This window comes from Hyperolius riggenbachi, chromosome 4 (assembly GCF_040937935.1).
Source record: "Hyperolius riggenbachi isolate aHypRig1 chromosome 4, aHypRig1.pri, whole genome shotgun sequence".
Lineage (NCBI taxonomy): Eukaryota > Metazoa > Chordata > Amphibia > Anura > Hyperoliidae > Hyperolius > Hyperolius riggenbachi.
The window spans coordinates 482849654-482869773 of record NC_090649.1 but is presented as its reverse complement, the minus strand read 5'-3'; the positions used below and the strand labels follow the sequence as shown (position 1 = coordinate 482869773).

The 20120-nt window shown below is 43.6% G+C and overlaps 1 protein-coding gene across 1 annotated transcript in view; it reads left to right on the top strand.

Moving 5' to 3' along the window:
• KCNH1 (potassium voltage-gated channel subfamily H member 1) overlaps positions 1 to 20120 on the top strand; it is a 423679-nt gene that overhangs the window by 66581 nt on the left and 336978 nt on the right. Inside the window, exon 7 of the mRNA XM_068233463.1 lies at positions 296 to 725. Within this exon, the coding sequence (XP_068089564.1) occupies positions 296 to 725 (430 nt within the window). The remainder of the gene's footprint in view (positions 1 to 295; positions 726 to 20120) is intronic.

Sequence of the window (20120 nt, the reverse complement as noted above, 5' to 3'; positions counted from 1 at the left end):
ATCTTGAAAGTGAATTGAATAAGGCCCATTATCTGGAAACATTTGGGTTATCTTGTTATGCTTCTTGTTTTATAAACCTTTTAGAGTGTAGAAAAAATGAATGACATGATGACCTTTAATGCCTTTCTTCATGTTAACGAGGGTGTGGTCCCACAGCCGAAGAGCCCTGAACACCTGCCTGATTGCCATCTGGCGATGTGGTTGATGGTGCTAAGCATACACGTACAAACCTTGTGACCCGGTACATTTATTTGCAAGTAGGACATTCTACTGATTGTACTCTATTTTCTTCTAGGGTATCAGCAGCCTGTTCAGCTCATTGAAGGTGGTAAGGCTTTTGCGGCTGGGACGTGTGGCCCGGAAACTGGATCATTACATCGAGTATGGAGCAGCGGTCCTGGTCCTTCTGGTCTGTGTGTTTGGATTAGCGGCACATTGGCTGGCTTGCATCTGGTACAGCATTGGGGATTACGAGGTCATCAACGAGGACACAAACACCATCAGGAATGAAAGCTGGCTCTTTCAGTTGGGAATGACCATTGGAGCTCCTTATCGGTTCAACCAATCTGGTTCTGGCAGGTGGGAGGGTGGACCGAGCAAGGATTCCGTCTATATCACCTCGCTGTACTTTACTATGACCAGCCTCACTAGTGTCGGGTTTGGGAATATTGCACCTACCACTGATGGGGAGAAGATCTTTGCAGTGGCCATGATGATGATTGGATGTAAGTACACAATAAACATTTAGAAATGGTATTTGCCTTCGCCTGTCAGAAATGGAAGTTTTCCAACTGTTTCTTGATTGAATTGATATATGTATTTATTGCAGAAAAGTTTGGGATTACCTATATCTGATGCCGTTTTATGTATTACTGTACTGTTTACTGTAGCAGCTTTGATTATTGGCCTGCGTTGCTTTTTAGTTATATAGTGTTGGTGTATGCATGTAAATTGATTGTGAATGGTAATAGAATGTTTTTTTACCAAGACCAATTACCGTAATTTTTTTCCCTGTTTATATAATCAGTTTTTTCGGTGATATTACTGGTCTCTAATAACACAGGTCTGCAAAAAATGTTTTTTCCAGAGCTGTTTTTTGGTCATTCCACATATTCTTTATGTTTTTTGGTGCGCTGAATCTGAAAATGACCTCCATTTTGTCATAGAACATCACGTTTCTTGACAATTTATGTAACTATGTTATCTAAGGCAATACCTCAAAATAAATGGAAATCGACATAAAATTAAAGTTTTATTACAATTTTTTTTTATAAAAAACCTTATTTGACGTGAAATGAGTTCACCCAGGGCCGGATTTGTACTATTTACCGCCCAAGGCCACTGTCAGCAGCTGCCCCCCTTGAGTATAGGTAGCGAGATGACCCCTCCCCCTTCCCTCCAGTATAGGTAGCCAGATGACCCCTCCCTCCAGTATAGGTAGTCAGTTGACCCTTCCCCCTCCCATACGCAGCCCATTCACCATTCCCTCTAGTATAGGTAGCTAGATAACCCTCCCCCCAGTTTAGATACCACCATTCCCTCCAGTATAGGTAGCCTGATGACCCTTCCCTCTAGTATAGGTAGCCTGATGACCCCTCCCCCATCCCTCTAGTATAAGAAGCCATGTGACTCTCCCTCCTTTTTTTTTATATAGATAGCCTGAAAATCCCCTCCCTTCCGGCCCTTGAGCCTGTGGTGCCCTAGGCCATGGCCTAAGATGCCTTGGCTTAAATCCGGCCCTGAGTTCACCTACACACACTAAACTCGATTCTTGTTCCCTGTGAGGCTCCTCTTGGTGTATTTACGCTTGAGAGGAGCATCTGGAATGTCTCTCTGAAGCATCCAACAGTAGTCTGCCTTAATTGTAAGGCTCCCTGGTATCTCCTTTCCATCTCTTGAATGTCTTGGTGGAATCGTTCACCTTGTTTCTCACTCACAGCTCCCACAGGAAAGTACATACCCCCCCAACTTATTGAGATAAGAAAGAGGAACACTTGCCACACCCCTAACCACGCCCCTGTCATACCCTTAACCACGCCCCCGGTACACCATTAGTCACAAATACCATAAAGATTTCATAATAAAAATATGTTGTTTTTTAATTCAAACCACACTAGTCCTTTCTCTCCTGGTTCATTTTCCTTCATACTAACATTTGAAAATAAGAAATATATTAATTTAAAGGATGAGAGAGTCAATTTAAGCCTTATTACATTAGTCAATCAAACACATTTTTCAGTAGAAAAATACATATATTTACATAGATCTGTACATCAGTCCTGAAAGAGGGACACATGAGGAAGAGATGGGCAGTGGGACTGGGTTCCCAAAAAGAGGGACAGTTACTTATGAAAGTAGTGGAGGTGGGACTGGAGGAAATGCAATTTCAAACTCATCAGGCAACCTAAATCTTGAAATGCTTTGTTTTTGTAGTGAGGATCTTTGTTATTGCCTAAACATTTCCGTACGACTTCTTTTAATGCAAATCACCCTTCTTTTTGAGGATCCAAACATTTTAAAAATTTAATAAATTTGAAGATAATTTTGCATTTAGTGGCAAGTCAAGACGTCTAGGAGTTCTTTTTTTTACCCCCAATATTTTATTTATTTTCAGCACACCAAAATACAAAGAAATGTAGCTTTTAGTCGCAGACCTGTGTAATTGGATTGGCTGTGTTCTTAGGATGTTGCTGCTGCCTGGTGAATTGGTAACCTGTGTTTGCAGTGATGGCTTTGGTTTCTGGTGAATAGATAGACTATGTTGTTCTTGGTAGTGATGTAACTGGTCTCTAGTAAATAGATAAGCTGCATTCTTAGTGATGTCACTGGTCTCTAGTGAATGGATAGGCTGCATTCTCAGTAAAGTCACTGGCCTCTAGTGAATGAATAGGCTGCATTCTCAGTGATGTCACTGGTCTCTTGGGAATGGATAGGCTGCATTCTCAGTGATGTCACTGACCTCTAGTGAATGGATAGGCTGCATTCTCAGTAAAGTCACTGGCCTCTAGTGAATGAATAGGCTGCATTCTCAGTGATGTCACTGGCCTCTAGTGAATGGATAGGCTGCATTCTCAGTGATGTCACTGGTCTCTAGTGAATGGATATGCTGCATTCTCAGTGATGTCACTGGTCTCTAGTGAATGGATAGGCTGCATTCTCAGTGATGTCACTGGTCTCTAGTGAATGGATAGGCTGCATTCTCAGTGATGTCACTGGTCTCTAGTGAATGGATACGCTGCATTCTCAGTGATATCACTGGTCTCTAGTGAATGGATAGGCTGCATTCTCAGTGATGTCACTGGTCTCTAGTGAATGGATAGGCATCATTCTCAGTAATGTCACTGTTCACTAGTGAATGGATAGGCTGCATTCTCAGTGATGTCACTGGTCTCTAGTGAATGGATAGGCTGCATTCTCAGTGATGTCACTGGTCTCTAGTGAATGGATAGGCTGCATTCTCAGTGATGTCACTGGTCTCTAGTGAATGGATAGGCTGCATTCTCAGTGATATCACTGTTCTCTAGTGAATGGGTAGGCTGTATTTTCGGTGATGTCACTGGTCTTCAGTGAAAGGACAGGCTGCATTCTCAGTGTTATGATCAGGCTATAATAAATGCATAACCTTCTATTTCAGAGTGGTCATTGATTTATGTCCCTTTTTTATGTGTCTGTCAGACTCCCATTAACCTTACACTTTCTGCAGATATTTACTGAGATTTGGTGTTCTACAGAGATTCACTTAGATTTGGTGTTCTACAGAGATTCATTGAGATTTGATGCTAAACGGAGATTGACTGAGATTTGGTAGTTTACAAATCTTAAATGAGATATGGTTAATTATTTACTGAGGTTTAAAGTGGACCTGAACTGTTGTCCAGGACAAAAGTAAAACTTAGAGGAATGCACCTTGTATGCATTTAGAGAGTTTAGCCTGTTTAATTCCCCCCTTGTCTGTTCCTAATCACAATCTGTAATTTGATCTCTCCCCTGTGTCACATGATTGCCATGGCAGAGATGGTAGATAAGGCCATTTGAAAGCACAGGAGGTTAACAATATGTCTGCTTCCATGAATCAGGAAGTAGAAACTGTGCAGATGTATTGTAGGATTTGTATCGGCTGTAACAAAGAAGTGTTTTTTGTTTAAAGGTTATTATGCAGTTGCGTATTATTTAGAGTAGAGAGGACTTATGAGTTCAGGTCCACTTTAAGGATTCCAGGAAATTCTCTTCTCTGGCTCTATCATAGAGGGGTCATTCATGTAGTTGGAGCTCAGAGAATCCCCCCAGCAGCCTCACACAGAGGACTGAGGCTTCAGCAGATGAGAGGAAGCCTCATATCTCTGTCATCAGGGAGGGAGGAAGATGAAACGAATATAGAATGCGGCTAATTATCACCTTCATACATTTGATCCTCTTGTAGCCATACTGTGCTACTTTGATGTATTTTTAGTGGCAATCATCTGCTCACAATTCCTTTTTTTTATGCCAGCCTCTTTAATGTCGTCCTGATAGGATTGGAATGATAGAACAATGGCGATGGTGTGTGTGGCTGAAGGTGGGATACTGTCAGAGTTTGGTTGTAACTCCCATTTGGATTCCCCCTGTAAAGGTGCGTAGTCACCTTTGATGGATGTCGCCCATCGTGGATTGGGACCCGACTCCCTTGGGTGACATTGCTGGGTCTGGCTGCACAGATGCAAGTCTGTTATGAAGCTGACAAGGGGCTCTATTCACTAAAGCGTGATAACGCAGTTATCACGTGTAAAGGCTTTGCACGTGCAACGTATCATTATCACGTGCTAAGTATCATTATCACGTGCTAAGTATAATTATCACGTGAAGTCACTGCAGATAACGCGAACAGAATGTAGATCGTGAATTATTACTGTATACAGTACATAAAGCGACACGCGTTCCACTTTTTGCGCGCTGTATTACATTAACGGACATGTTAAAGGGGTTCTGTAGGGGGGGAGCAGAGGATAAAAACCACCACTTACCTGGGGATTCTATCAGCCTCCTGTAGCAGTAATGTCCCACGCCGGCCTCCTCCGATCCGCCGTTCCCCGCAGCGGAGCAGCACATTCCTGGCTGAGATGGCAAAGGAAAGCAGATTAGATGATATAACAGAGACAATACAGCCACTGTGCAACTAGGAAAGGCTGCAGTAAGACAGAGCACATTAGAACAGGTATAGGAACTTATAGGATAGAAGAAATAAGGCTGAACATTTTGTTACAGAGTCTCTGTAAGGAAGTAAGTCCACTGCTGCCTTCCAAGCAATTTTTAACAATTTTAGTCCTTTTCACTCTTTTGGTGCCTCTGTTTGCTACATACAATACTTGTGTCCACCCCGGGTGGAGGGGTGATATACCTCTTTTTTTCTTCCTATTTACACAGAGCAACTTGAGTATGGACAGGTCTAATCTCCTCACCAGCATATACAGCTTCTCTCAGCCTATCACATGCTGGTTAGCAGCCATGTTTTTTGTTTGTAAACACTGCCTAAAACTGGCAATTACAAGCCAGGATCTCAGCAGGGAGTGGCAGAAACAGCACAGAGTGGCCCAGGAGAACATAATGAATAGAATGGTATGCTTTTTATTGTAAGAATTTTAGAGTACAGATTCTCTTTAAAGCAGACACATAAACTGTCAATTTTGAAAATGACATACATTTATTAGATATTCCACAAAATGTTGCAACGCGTTTCACAGGCATAATCTTGCTTCTTCAGGCAATAAAAAAAGGAGTATAAAACCGTGAATGGTCCGGGATGCACCAGGCGCCTCTGTCTAAGTAGGTATTTTGTGCAGGGGGTGTTTAAGGCTTAGGCGTTAGGTAGGTAGGTTGCGCGGGGGTGGGGGGTTAAGGGTTAGGTGGGGGGGGGGGGTGAGAGTAGGGTTAGGTTTGGCCATAGTAAGATATCGGTAACTGATCTGAAGGTTGGACCTCTGCCTAGGAGGGAGGGGAAGATTAGAACCTCCTGTGGTCTTATGGGCTTCTCCCCTATAGTTATGCCCCAGGTGGAGAGCTATTTTTGTAGCAATTTTCAGACACATACACATATACACACACATAGACCTGCACACACATATATACACCCACACGTACACATATACAACCACACACACGTCCATTACTTTATGACCTACTGCTAGAGCCACTAACCTTTTAAAGGGCCATACATCATTTTATTACTGTGCTGTGATGAATGGCGTGCCATGCTTTGTGTTGTAATATATCGCCCTACTTCACGCCAGGAGCGGTTATTTATGGGATGAGATTGTTCTGGGGCCAGTACAAGTCAAGGTTGCTCATAACAATTGCTTTAATTTACACGGCAATGATTGTAGAAGAACCTATTCATCAAAGCCATGCCTGACCGGAACCATATTTCTGTCTGGGCTTCATGCACATTTCATTAATCCCGTACGTTGGCCACAATTAGGGAGATTGACAAACATGCCATGTAGTTGCATGAGAAATATGTTCAGAACAATAGTGCCTCCTTTTATGAGAGTCTAAAGCTACCCAGAGAGATGAAAGACGACGATTGCCCATCACGATTTTTCAGGTTGATAATCATCATTCAGGCTTCAGGAGGTCTGTGGTGGATCAATGTATTATGTCCAAGGGTTTCAAATTTCCTGGAATTTTTTATGCTTATCCATAACTATACTGACTACTTTCATCTGTCGTAAGGTTGGTTATTCTAGATCAGAATTCAACAAACTGGACTGTTGCCCACCTCCAGTGGTTTGGTTTGCACGGCTCGATAGCCCCTTAAGGGCTCTGCCTTTGACATGGGTGACCAGGGTTCGAATCCTGGCAAGGGTCAGTACCTAATCGGTAACAACAAAAAAAACAAGAGAGAACACAGAGAGCCCAATATAGTGCAGTATGTACTGGATTAATGAGGGCAATGAGAGGCAAGTATGTAAAGTTATACTCACAAACATGGGTTACCACTAAGGCAACCGCTGTAGATTAGACCTGTCTCCACTCAGGATTAAGAAGTCGCTCTCTGTAGATCTGGAAACAAGGTATTATGATAGAGAACAGAGGCGCCAAAAGAATAAAAACAATATTTAAAAGTTTAAAACTATTGCTTAGGAGGCAGTGGTGGACTCACCTCCCACAAGCAGACACAACAACTGTGTATTCACAAAAGGAACATTTATTGGTATACTCCAAAAAAGATTGCAACGCGTTTCGCAGGTCAAACCCGCTTCATCAGGCAATTACAGGACGGAGCACACAACAGCAGTATGTCCAGATAGCACCTGGCGCCCTTCCACCGTGGGTGGACTCCAACAATGTGGAAATGAGCAGAGGCGCCAAAAGGATAAAAGTAGCTAAAACTTTTTTTTAAAAAAAGACCTTGACCCTTTGGATAGTATATATAAACAAATGTGCTTGTTGATATAAAATCAACCTGTTTTTTTGTGTCTGCTGGGGTAGGTACACCACTGAACCCTGTTTTTAAAAAATGTTTAGCTACTTTTATCCTTTTGGCGCCTCCGTTCATTTCCACACTGTTCAGTAAGAAGTCCCTTGGCAAGACTTACTAACACTGCAGGGTGGCCCCTTGACCCTGAGTGGCTGCAGCTATTGAGTGCTTTAAGTCTAACAGGAAAAAAGCGCTATACAAATGTTAAGATTATTATTATATGAAAGTAAGGAATCTACGGTCTTCTGACACGTAGAAGAGGCACCTATGAGCCATGACCTTGAGCAAGAGTGGCATCAAATATTGAATAGAGGAGGCCCAAAATTCTAAGCCAAAAACAATTTGGGTCAGGACCAAAACATATGAAGGAGGCAGGGTGCTCCAACCCTCAATCCAATCCTACCAGTGTCTTCTGTTCCCATTTGTAAGATCTACTATTGCTTTACGAATAAAACACACACCTGAAGTGAGGAGGGGGGTATGTTTGATACTTACCTCAGTAACTGGAGTTCTCTTGATGGTCCTGAGGGACCTCGTATAGACATGGCCCGTTGTTCTAGCACAGTATAACTCTTCATCTTCTGGCTGCACTCCCAGCCATGGACACGCATATCCAGTTGCTCCAGGTTGTTCCAGGTGCTCTAGTCCATGGCTACTGGTAGCCAGAAGAAAACTATTCAACTCACTTGAGTATAACAGGTATAAAGGGATCCTGTGCTGGAACGGTGGATTGTTGGAGGTTTTGGGAAGCCTCTGGACTATTTAGAGGTTTCCCACTATTAGGGATTATACTCCTAAAACTATAATTTCTGTAACTACTCTTAGGTACATAAAAAAACCTTTGAAATCATTCCCATACATTCCCTGTGTGTAAAATCATTTGCTTCCACTGCACAGAGCAGTACAGGCTTGTTTAGCTCCTGGTAAATGTAATCTGTGCCTGCCAGGAGACACTCTCTGCCTGTGTCTTCACTGTGCCACCTCCTCCCACCCTCTGCTGAATAGACACATCGCCCCGGCAACAGCTGAGTGGCTTCAACAGAAATGGAGGGGGGCAGAGTAAAGACACAGGCACAGGGAGATTCTTGCCAGCAGTGATTACATTTGCCAGTTATAAATAAGAAGCTTGTACTGCTCTCTGCTGTGCAAATAAATGTTTTTACACGCAGGGAAGGCTCAGGAATGCTTTCAAATGTTCTCTTATGTACCTAAGAGTAGCTACTGAAATGTTAGTTTTCACAGCATAATCCCAACTCGTTCAGGACCACGTGTAGTTAAAACTACATTGAACGTGTGGCTGCCTAATAGGGATGCTCATTCAGATTTTGCGGATTTGAAACTTCCACATTTTCGCTCGGAAATTTTTATTTACGATCAGAACTTGAAAATCAGATTTCTGTGAAAATACTGCTTGACCACAACTGGGTAATTTTAGCCTGATCACTGAATTCGGAAGCATTGGAGCAATCAGAGAATGCAGAGACATCATAGAAGTATTTGACCAATCAGAAAATGCAAAAAATAAATGACCAAAAACACTACTAAGAAATCGGAAAACGCTCTAAAATCGGCATTGGTGGAATTCGGAATTTCTTAGGAATCGGAAATCTGCATTTCCAACAATTCCTACTGCCTCATGGTACTCATACATGGTACAATAAAATTAATTCAATTTGATCGTTTTGGTCAAATAAACGGGAAATAAAACAAAGTAAAAAAGAATCTGTTTTTCGATCAAGAAAAACAAATGATTATCCTGTTTTTTCAATTAAAAATCCGATCAGAAAAGTTGGAAAAATCTTTATATTCGATCTAACAGAATAATTGAATGGAATTATCTAATCGAAAAAAATTAAAGAATTGTACCATGTATGGGCACCATTAGTCTGATGTGGAGTAGTTTTAACGCCACTAGATTTCATACATGGGACGTGTGTCCCCACTGGCACAAAACTCAGTTGTCTAAAGTCATCTGAGTTCCATGCCTCGCCCAGAAGCTGATTTAATTGGCTCCTGACCCTCTGATCACTGTGAGCCAATCCCAGTCATCAGGAAATGAAAAATGAACAAAAACGGCTCTGGAATGTGGTCTGAAAGCCAGCATTTCTTATTTGCTCTTTTCTGTAAAAAAAATATTTCTTTCAGCTTTAAAGTTACTATCCCAAAATTTTCTTTTAGCAAAACATCATTGAAATGGTTAAACGCAGCACTTTTTCCTGCTATGCAAAGGCTATTCAGCTTCAAATCCACATCAATACTGGAGATAACAGTAACTTTGTTTACATCTCAATACTCTTACATTGTGTGTAAACACAATGTAACAACTGAAAACAGCTCTCTGCGAAGCTCTCTCTGCTTCAAGCACACACACAGTTCAGAACAGCTCACTAGAAGATTTTAATATTTAATAAAAAGCATCTGCAATAAAATGCAATGGCAGCTTTCAGGGTAAGATAAACTACACTTTGGAAACTTGTAATTTGTAGACAGACAATATTACTTGTGCACAAAAACAATTATGATACCTGTATGAGTAATAAAAACTAGGAAAACACATTTTTATTGAATGTTATGTCAGAGTTCCAGACCACTTTAAGAGGCCAGAGCCTTGCAATCCTCAAAAGAGGAACTGTAACCAAGGATTGAACTTTATCCCACTCAGTAGCTGATACCCCCTTTCCCAGGAGAAATCTATTCCTTATCTCAAATTGACCATCAAGGGGGGTCTGTATGGCTGATATTTTGGTGAAACCCCTCCCACAGTGTGGTGTCAGGACCTAGGTACTGACAGCCTCCTGTCTGTGAGCCTTTTTGCACTGTGGGAAATAACAGCGGTTTCCAACTGCCAAGCAACCAGTATCTCCCTCTGTGCATATATGTATATCTAAACGTTTTAGCCTATTGCAATGTTAGTGGTGGGATTATAAATAATGGCAGTTGGTGCTGTCTAGTTTTTTCATGTCTGCCAGCAGTAAAGATGATGACCTGCAGGCTGATTGTGGATCAAACAATATGAACAAATTACTTGGCGAATATCAATCATGTCTTGATCTCCCTTCTATTGTTTAACAATGTTTTTATGTATTAACAATGTATTTTTTGCAATGTATTGATTTATTTGTTTCCTGTTTTCACTAAAAATCCCCTTTAAAGAGTAACTGTCAGGCTGCAAAAGCTAATTTAAACCTCTATTCTCCTGTGTTAATTAAACAGTTTAGAAGGAAGCCAAAAAGGCAACACTGAAGTTAAAAATCTCTCTTACTGTGATGTGTGCTGAACAGCAAGGCTGTTATTCCCAAGCTCTGAAGGAGGCCGGCAGGACGCATAACAGATACTGCAAAGCATTCTGGGGCTGCCTCTTCTCCCCACTGCACTACCTTGGGTCATCCCCTTCATTTCCCTGTCCCGCCCTAAGGCTGCTTTCACAGTGAGAAGTTACAGGCTCATGTTACAGCAGCTTCTAACAGCAGCAGCCTAAACTCACAGCACTGAAAAATCACAGGGCACATGTTCCGTTAGAGTATACTGCATGAGTCCGCTATTGTTCCTAGCCACATGGCTAATTAATATTCACTGCACAGTAGTGTTGTCCATTAGGATCTTTTTTGTGAGTCGAATCATCAGGAAGCAGGGAGGATATGACATCACAATTGGCTTCATAGGAGACAAACAAACATGGAACCTGCCATGAGCTGTCAGGAGCATCCTTCTCTGCAAATACTATATAAAAATTCTGTGAAATCCAAATGTGGACAGTGAAATGCATATCTAATGTAAGTACAGCCAATATTTAGCTACTGATATATGTGTTTTTTTCTGAGACCCTATACCTAACAGCTTCTCTTTAAAGTAGTTAAGTACTTAACTTTTTTAAGACTCTTTAGGTATCCTTTAAATAGTAATAAATGAATCAATAAATAAAATTAAATTAAAAAAAATCACAATGCAAATTCTGAATGCTGTCTAAGGGGAAACCACATTTTCAAGCATAAAAAAGCAACTAAACAATATAAAACTGTAACCAAACAGACTGAGGATCCTACATCAATATCATTTAATTACTTAAACCAGCCCTGCGAGGAGCCAGCAGGCGGCCGGCGGCGAGTACTGTGCAGTTCTGCAGTGTGGGAGAGTAGCTGCCGCCTGATTGTGTCCTTTCTTCTTCTAAACAGTCTCACCTCTGACTTCTTAGTAGTACAGGAAAGCTGCTGTACAGCGATGCTTATTACCTATTCAGTAGGGCCGCGTAAGAGCTGTGCTCAGAGCGCTAATCATCGATTAACTACGTAGGTCGCACTTGGCCTCAATGGCCCACCATTACTGCTTCCTGTGTGTGTTCACAACTAGGCAGCCGCAAACAGTTTACAGTCTGACGACACATGAATCATTATTGTGTTTGTGAACAGTGTGTTTTATTGTACGTTCCTACAGATCTCTTTATAAAATCTCCATTCAGTGCTTGAATGAGGAACCCAGCTGGTGCTGATTGTGACTCGCTCACAAGAGAACCAGTCAAATCTGGACTTCTGTGAAAATCTGAACACTTTTTGCCCACTTTGTTAAACTCTGCAGACTTTGAGATGACAAACTTGTATTTCCAACTTTACCCAAGCTTTAAAGAGGAACGCCAGTGAAAATAATGTAATAAAAAAAGTGCTTCATTTTTTCAATAATTATGTATAAATGATTTAATCAGTGTTTGCCCATTGTTATGTTTCCTCTCCCTGATTAACATTCTGACATTTATCATATGGTGACATTTTTACTGCTGGCAGGTGATGTCACTGGAAGTAGCTGCTGATGGCTTTTTTGGGGGCATTTGGAAACAGCTGTAAGCAGTTATTTCCCACAATGCAGCAAGGTTCACAGACAGAAAACTGGCAGGACCATGGTCCTCACAGTTTCCTGTGGGAGGGGTCTCACCACAATATCAGCCATACAGCGCCCCTGATGATCCGTTTGTGAAAAGGTAAAGATTTCTCATGGGAAAGAAGGTATCCGCTACAGGGATGAAGTTCAATCTTGGTTACGGGTTCTCTTTAAAGTGTACCTGAAATGTCTCTTATGGGGGTATTTATACTTAGCTGGGGCTTCCTCCAGCCCCTGAGGTGCCTCATCATCCTCTATGGCTGCTTCATTGTGTTGTAATCCCTCCCGGTAATCTGGCCAGTCTGGTACTTCTGCGCATGCATGCGCCCCCCAACCCCCCCGCCATGCCCGGTATTGTTCTGAGTTTGTGCGGTACTACTGCAAAGGCACAGAACGCTCCCTGGTGCGTTCATCGCCAGATTACCAGGGTGGGGGGATTACAACACATTGGAGGGCCCGGTGAGGGAGCCCTCACACTTCATAGGGCTGGAGGAAGCCCCAGATAGGTATAAACACCCATAAGGGATGTCTCAAGGGAACCTAAAATCAGTTTCACTTACCTGGGGCTTCTACCAGCCCCCTGCAGCCATCCTGTGCCCTCGCAGTCACTCACGGCTCCTCTGGTCACCCACCACCAGCTAGTTTCGTTTTTGCCGACTCAGAGTCAGCGGGCCGCCACACGTACCTTTGCACACGTTCCCACTGGCGCAGGACGCTATTATGGACGGCAACACGTATCTTTGTACGCGTTGCACTTTCAACTTGGGTTTAGGTTCCCTTTTAAGTGGGCGTGGTAATAACAGGTCATGGACAGGGCCAAATGTACATAAACTAGCAGAGGTGTAATTTACAAACAGTGGACATAAACAGCAAAACTTTGAATGAAGCCCCTCTCCTAATAAAAAAAATAATGCCCTACTTATTATTATACATATAGCAGAAATTAGAGCACCACCGCCAGTTACTCACCTTTCCACTTGCCTCCAGCGCCTTAGCTTCCTCTTCCCCTTCTTCATCAGCCATGACTGTGTTTCTGGCTCTGCAGCCGGCGTCTCTAACATGGGGCTCACCATTACACTGCCGAGGAATTACATGATAGGAGAGGCCAGCTGCAGAGACAGATACACAGCAGCGGCTGATAACGATGGGGAAGAGGAAGCTTCAGCACTGGAGGTGTGTGGATAGGTGAGTGACTCTCTCACTTGGCTGGCTGTCTCCTCTCTACTCTGTGCTGGCTGCCCAACACTCAGCGGAGGTGCTCTGGGGGTGCTATTGGGCAGCTAGGGGGTGCTATAGCCAGGCCCGGCCCTAGACAATCTTTAAAGAAGTCGCCACCGCCCCCCCCCCCCCGTGGGTGTAAGGGGCCGCCGAGCTGGAGGGGATAGCGGGGTATTGGGCCTAGCAGCGGGGGGTCTCCCGTCCTCCGCTCCCCTCCAGCTTTAAAAAGTTACGTTGCTGCAGCTATTGTAAGAGGCACAGGCGGGGATCAGTCACCTTTTCCGCGTTCCAACGTGCGCTCCACTGACGTCACTTCCTGTAACTTCGTCCACTCACAATACAGTGGGCGGCGTAGCAGGAACTGACATCAGTGGAGCGCACGCTGGAACAAGGAAGAGGTGATTGATCCCCCGCCCGTGCCTCTTACAATAGCTGCAGCAACGTAACTTTTTAAAGCTGAAGGGGAGTGGAGGACGGGGGACCCAGGCGAGGAAGGGGGGGTCCGACCCCCCCTCCCCGCTGCTAGGCCCAATACCCCCTTCCTGCCTGCTATCCCCTCCAGCTCGGGCGCCCCCCCCACACCCACGGACGGGCGGGTGCCGCCCCCCAGAAGTGCCGCCTGAGGCAAAAGTTTCACCCCGCCTCATGGGCGGGCCGGCCCTGCTTATAGCACCAGAAATTCCCCCCCTGAGCCGCCCTGATGACGGCCCCTTTAGCCTCCAGGCCCCCCCACAGCTGCAGGGGTTGCAGAGGCTATTGTTGCGCCCACATCTATCTTATTCTCTGCCATCAAACTCCTTAGCATAGGTTCCAGGAAACGGTCTGATGAGCGCTGTCTATGGGTAGCCTGAGAAACGCTCTCAAAAATTATTACAAGTCTGCATCGGCCTTTGAAACGCTGCCGCGACAAGTCTGAAACACTCCAATGGGTCCGCTGCGTCGCTTCAAATCTAATCTCGCTGAAGTGACTTCATTATTGCTTGTTCCGCGCTCGTCGTCGCGGCACTCGGCTCGCCCTTTTATGTAGAGGCATAACATGAGTCTGAGCAATTTATTCACACAATACAATGCATGGAGATATTGTACAGTTAAATCAATTCAGCACAGCACAGGGTGGATGAGAGCTGCAGCTCGTGTATCTCTCAATCGTGTCTTTTATCTCATAGCGCCCGTCTCCTGTACGGAAACACAGAGCGTGGAATGTACTCAGTTACCCTCTTCCTGCTTTACCCAACTACAGCGCAAACTTTTCTCTTTCAATTCTTGTTTAGGATGGTAAAGCTGGCTGGGTCAATCACACCAGATGGAACATTTTGCTTAAAGAAACCAGAGATGAAGCACCCTCTTGTATTTTACCTTATAAATCAGTGGGAACATGACAGTAAACACCTAATCTGCTCTTTGTTTCATTGTTCTCTGTTTAATCGGACTGTTATCACCTCTGAAAGGAATCCCCGACTGAGCACTCAGTCTAGCTTTGCTACGGAAAGATTATAGCTGAGTCTGTTTTCTCTGGTGTCTTTTCAAGCCCAAGCCTGCCCCCTTGTGGCTCTGCTATAATGAATGCTCAGTCCGGGATTCTTATCACAGCTGATAACAGACACTTTTAGCAGTGAGGATGAAACAGAGAGCATGGTATGTGTTTTCTCTAATGTTCCCACTGATATACATGGTAAAATACACAAGGGTGCTTCGTCTCTGGTTCAATTTAAAGTGGACCTGAACTCAAAACTTCCTCTCTGCTCTAAAAGATAAGCAACAGCATAATAACCTGTAAAGAAAACCATTTCTTTGTTACAGCTGATACAAATCCTGCAATAAATCTGCTTCTACTTCCTGCTTTTATGGAAGCAGACATAGGGGAGGGATCAAATTACAATTTAGGATTAGACACAAAATGAGGGCGAATTAGACAGGCTAAGCTCTCTAAATACATACAGGATGCATTTCTCTGTGTTTTCCTTCTGTCCCGTGCAAGCGTTCAGGTCCACTTTAAAGGGAATCTGAAGTGAAAATAAACGTATGATATAATGAATTGTATGTGTAGTTCAGCTAAGAAATAGAACATTAGTAGCAAAGAAAAGAGTCTCATATATTGTTTCCAGCACAATAAGAGTTAAGAAATTTCAGTTGTTATCTATGCAAAAGAGCTGCTCTGAGCTCTCCGACCCAACTTGGGTCGAAGACATTGCTGTTTTTTGAAGCACTTATACATCAGAGAAACAGTAAAAGACAGCTTCAGATAAGGTTTTACTGCAGGGGAGTTCAAATATACAGAGTGTGGTTTGTTATTGCAAATATGACAGAATGATGCAATGTTATTAAAAAAAAAAGTTATACATCTCAAAATAAAAATATAAGACTCTTTTCTTTACTACGAATTTTCTATGAATTATCTGTACTACACATACAATTCATTATCTAATAATTTTTTTTATTTTGCTTCAGTGTCACTTTAAGGCCTCTTTCCCAGTGGGACGTGGCGTTTGATGCAACGTTAAAGTCGCACAACGTGCCCCTAACGCAGCGCATGTTGGTTTTGAAGTTGGACGTTATTTTAAACTGCGTTGTGTGTCTCTTGGTGCAACGTTTTCGTTGCATACTGATGGAACGAAAACGGCGCATGCGTCACATTTAAAAAAAAAACAAAAACATTACTGAGCATGTGCAAACAGTCCAACGCAGCTAATAACGCTTATAACGCACAGCATGCAGCACTTTTTAAATATTGCTGCACGTTACACACAACGCAACGTGAGCACTGTGAATGTCGCACAGACTTTGCATTGCTGTGCGTTAGTCTGCGGTATTACTTTTTATAACGTGCGACTTTAACGTCCCACTGTGAAAGCAGCCTTAAAGAGAGTCTGAAGCGAGAATAAATCTCGCTTCAGACCTCATAGATAGCAGTCTTCCTTCACTGAGAGGGGCGGGGGAGAGGCGGCGATGCGCTGATAGACGCGACTAGAGGCAGGGAAGAGAATATCTACGACCAAGTTGACGACCAAGTCTTGCGGGGGTGGGTTTGGGAGTGAAGGGACCCCCGTTTAGCGGCGCGATAGCGGCGGTTTAGCAGGGGCACACATGCCCCTGCTAACTATGAGCTCTGAAGCGAGATTTATTCTCGCTTCAGAGTCTCTTTAAGGATACATCCGGCAAATTGTTGGTATAAAAACACATAGGCTATCATTCATAAAAGTGTGGTCGGTAAAGTAAATCCATGCGGGAAAACACCGCTGGCGGTATTTTAGACTCCTGGCTGCTCATTCATAAAAAAGTATCCATGTGCGGTAGCAGTGCGGAGATTCCCCGAACTAGGCAGGCGGTAGGCTTGCAGAAACACAGGAAGCTGCCGAGTTGATACATTTCTCCGTGTTCCGCTCTGCTGCAGCTGCCTGGGAGGTCTGTGTGTCTCCATTCACTTACGTTGTTATCGCCACATCAGAGGGAGCGGTACTTCCCGACCTCACACCGCTTGCGGTAACCTCTCTGGATTAACATTTTGTTAATTTTTTTATGATAATCACCGTACAAGGCGGTGATTTATCGCTCTGCTCGGTAACGTCAGCTTTTCATGCGGAAATGCTTTATGAATGATAGCCATACTGTCTGTTAGCCACATCAACCCATGTATAGCCACCTTGAGAATTTGAACTTGCTGTTTATTTATTTTTGCTGTCCGCATTGTGGTTTGGGACAATTACTCTGGACTTCCCGACCTCTGTGACAAACGACTGCGGTGGAACTACATTTTTTAGAATGAAATTGTTTCCTCAAAAGTCAGTTTTCCTCTATAGAGATGGGCATTTAATTGGACTAAAAACCTTGTGTTCCATACACAGGAAATGGAATTAGCGGGGCTTATCCACAACCTGGCAAACGTGCTAATCAAATCAAATGCAGAAGCAGCTGATTAATTAACCCCATGCAAAGTGCAGACTGGGTCCAGTTTATTCTATTTCCCATGGATTAAACAAAAAAAAGACAAGAAAAAAATCTTTTCTCGAATTAATGCTCACCTCCAATCCTCTAAAGAGCAGACGGAAAAAATGAGACTGAGTTCTGTCAGGCTGGGTGCACACATGGCAGAAACTGTAGCGTTGCGTAAAATGTCGTGTTTTTGCCGCTAATGGAAGTCTGTGGGGCGCAGGAAACTAACGCATATAAAAAAACGCATATGCTGGTTTTGTTGCAAAATATGCAAAAACGCATAAAAAACGCACATAATGAAAGTCAATAGAAACGCAATGGTATGTGTTTTTTTATTCGTTTTTATATGCGTTTTTCTAAAAAAATGTTGTGGAGTTTTTCCTGCTCTTTGTTCTCTTCCTAGTGATTTGCATAAAATGCAATTGTAAAACGCATTAAAAACTCATACAAAACGCTTATGCTTTTTTGTATATGCGAAGCGCAAACGCATTAAAAAGCACACAAAATGCTTGAAAAATGCATCTGGGGTAAAAAAAACGCTGATGCGAAGGCACCAAAAACACAGTCTAAATGCACCAAAACGTACACAAAAGAAAACCAAAAACGCACATGACTTAAAGAGATTCTGAAGTCTCCTAAAAATGAGGTTTTTACTTTAACCACTTGAGGACTGCAGTGTTTAACCCCTCCAAAGATCAGGCTAATTATTGCTAAATTGGCCACTGCAGCTTTAAGGCCAAGCTGTAGGGCTGCACAACACAGCACATGAGTGATTTGACGCCGCCCCCCCCCCCTTCCCCTCCACCAACAGAGCTCTCTGTTGGTGGGGTCTGATCACTCCACAGTATTTTTTTATAAATATTTTTTATTTTTTTTAATAAATGTAGCTTTTTTAAAAAATTTCTGCTCCCCTGCACCCTCCCTCCCCCTGCCAGCCAATCAGGGTGATCAGCTGTCATAGGCTTATGACAGCCGATCACTCCCCAGCCTCGGGAGGGGACAGCTGTGTCACACGGCTGTCCCCAGTACAGCGCTGCTGCCGATCGCAGTGCTGTACGTTACGCCGTCTAACAGACTGAAGGTCGGGCGGAGCTCCGCACCCGAGCCGCCTCATCACGATCAACTGCAAAGTGCAGCCCCAGGTCTAGACGCCATGGCGTGAGGCGGTCTTAAAGTAGTTAAATACCTCTTTAACATAATTTTCCCTCCTAAAATGCCACATCCTCGTGGCTGAAAACGCCATAAATCACCCCAAATTTCCTGGGGTACATTGTGGGGCGCCTTCCACATAGAGGCACAGCTTTTGGCTGCAGCTCTGCCTCTACACATGTCCATCAGCGCGGATCGCCGCCTCTCCCCGCCCCTCTCAGTCTTCCTTCATGGAGGCAGAGCTACAGCTGAAAGCTCTGCCTCCTTAGGGCAGCAGAATCTACGACCAAGAAAGTTGTGGATTTTGCCAGGGGAATTAGAGGTGATTTATGGCGTTTTCAGCTGCTGGGATGCTGCGTTTTAGGAGGGGCAATTAAGTTAAAGAGGTTTTTAAAGTAAAAACCTTGTTTTTAAGAGACTATGTTATGTTATGTGTGCACCTACCCTCAATGTTTTACAGAAGGAAATCCAGTGACAAGGTTCAGGACTCCCTTATAGACTCAGCTGCTGAAACAGATTTTGTATTGTAAGAGACTGGGGGAGTGAGAGTTCTGAAACCAGAACAAAATATACCTTGTCTCCCAGAATGCTCTGGGAGGAAAATTCCACATAGCAAAACAACCTAGGCTAATCATCACTGGAAGGGCGGGACTACAAACCAATATACATCTACGGTACATATACAGTAGATATAGGAAGCGTATCTGATGCTAAACCAGGATATTACCGTAAAAGCATGCATCCTGAATAATTTACTGCATTCTACTATTTGTCGCTACAGGGTCTCTTTAAACCAGCATAGGGGTCTCTAAATCCAGTGCTTACTCTCCGCTTACAGAGATTAATGACCCCTTTAAATACTTTACATTGACCTGATGTGATTCTTGTCCATGTGAGCGCTGTTACAGCAAGGACGCCCTTCAGCAGGGCTTCATAAGAGTTACAGTAATGAGTCTGATAATGGAAGCCGCGTTGCTCCATCCGTCACTGTCATTGTCACAAAATGAATAAGTGTGTGTCCCACTGACACTTGTGTTGCATAGACAGCCTTGGTAATTCCTACTGTGTGTGCCACTGCCAGCCAGGGACTACCTGTGTGTGTGACAGGTGCACATTGTAATACCCATACCTAGTACCTGTTGTTCACTTCAGTGCACCCACCTACCTACGTGAGCGCACGCAGTGTCACTGTGCCTGTCCGGTGTCTGTGTGTGACAGGTGCACATTATAATACCCATCACTGAATATACCTACCTGACAGTCACTGTTGTTGTATCATTGAGCTACCACAGCTCGGCGACCATATGCTTGAAAACTACCACAGCCTACACTCTGGCCACGGTGCGCACCAGTCCAGCACGGTCGTCACTACACAAACAGCTGTTTGCGGTGCGTAACACAGTGAGTTTGGTGTGTCAGTGTGAAGCAGTACTCTAATTACACTCCCTGATTGATGTATACACATGCAAGATGTTTTAAAGCAATTTAGGCCTCCAATTTA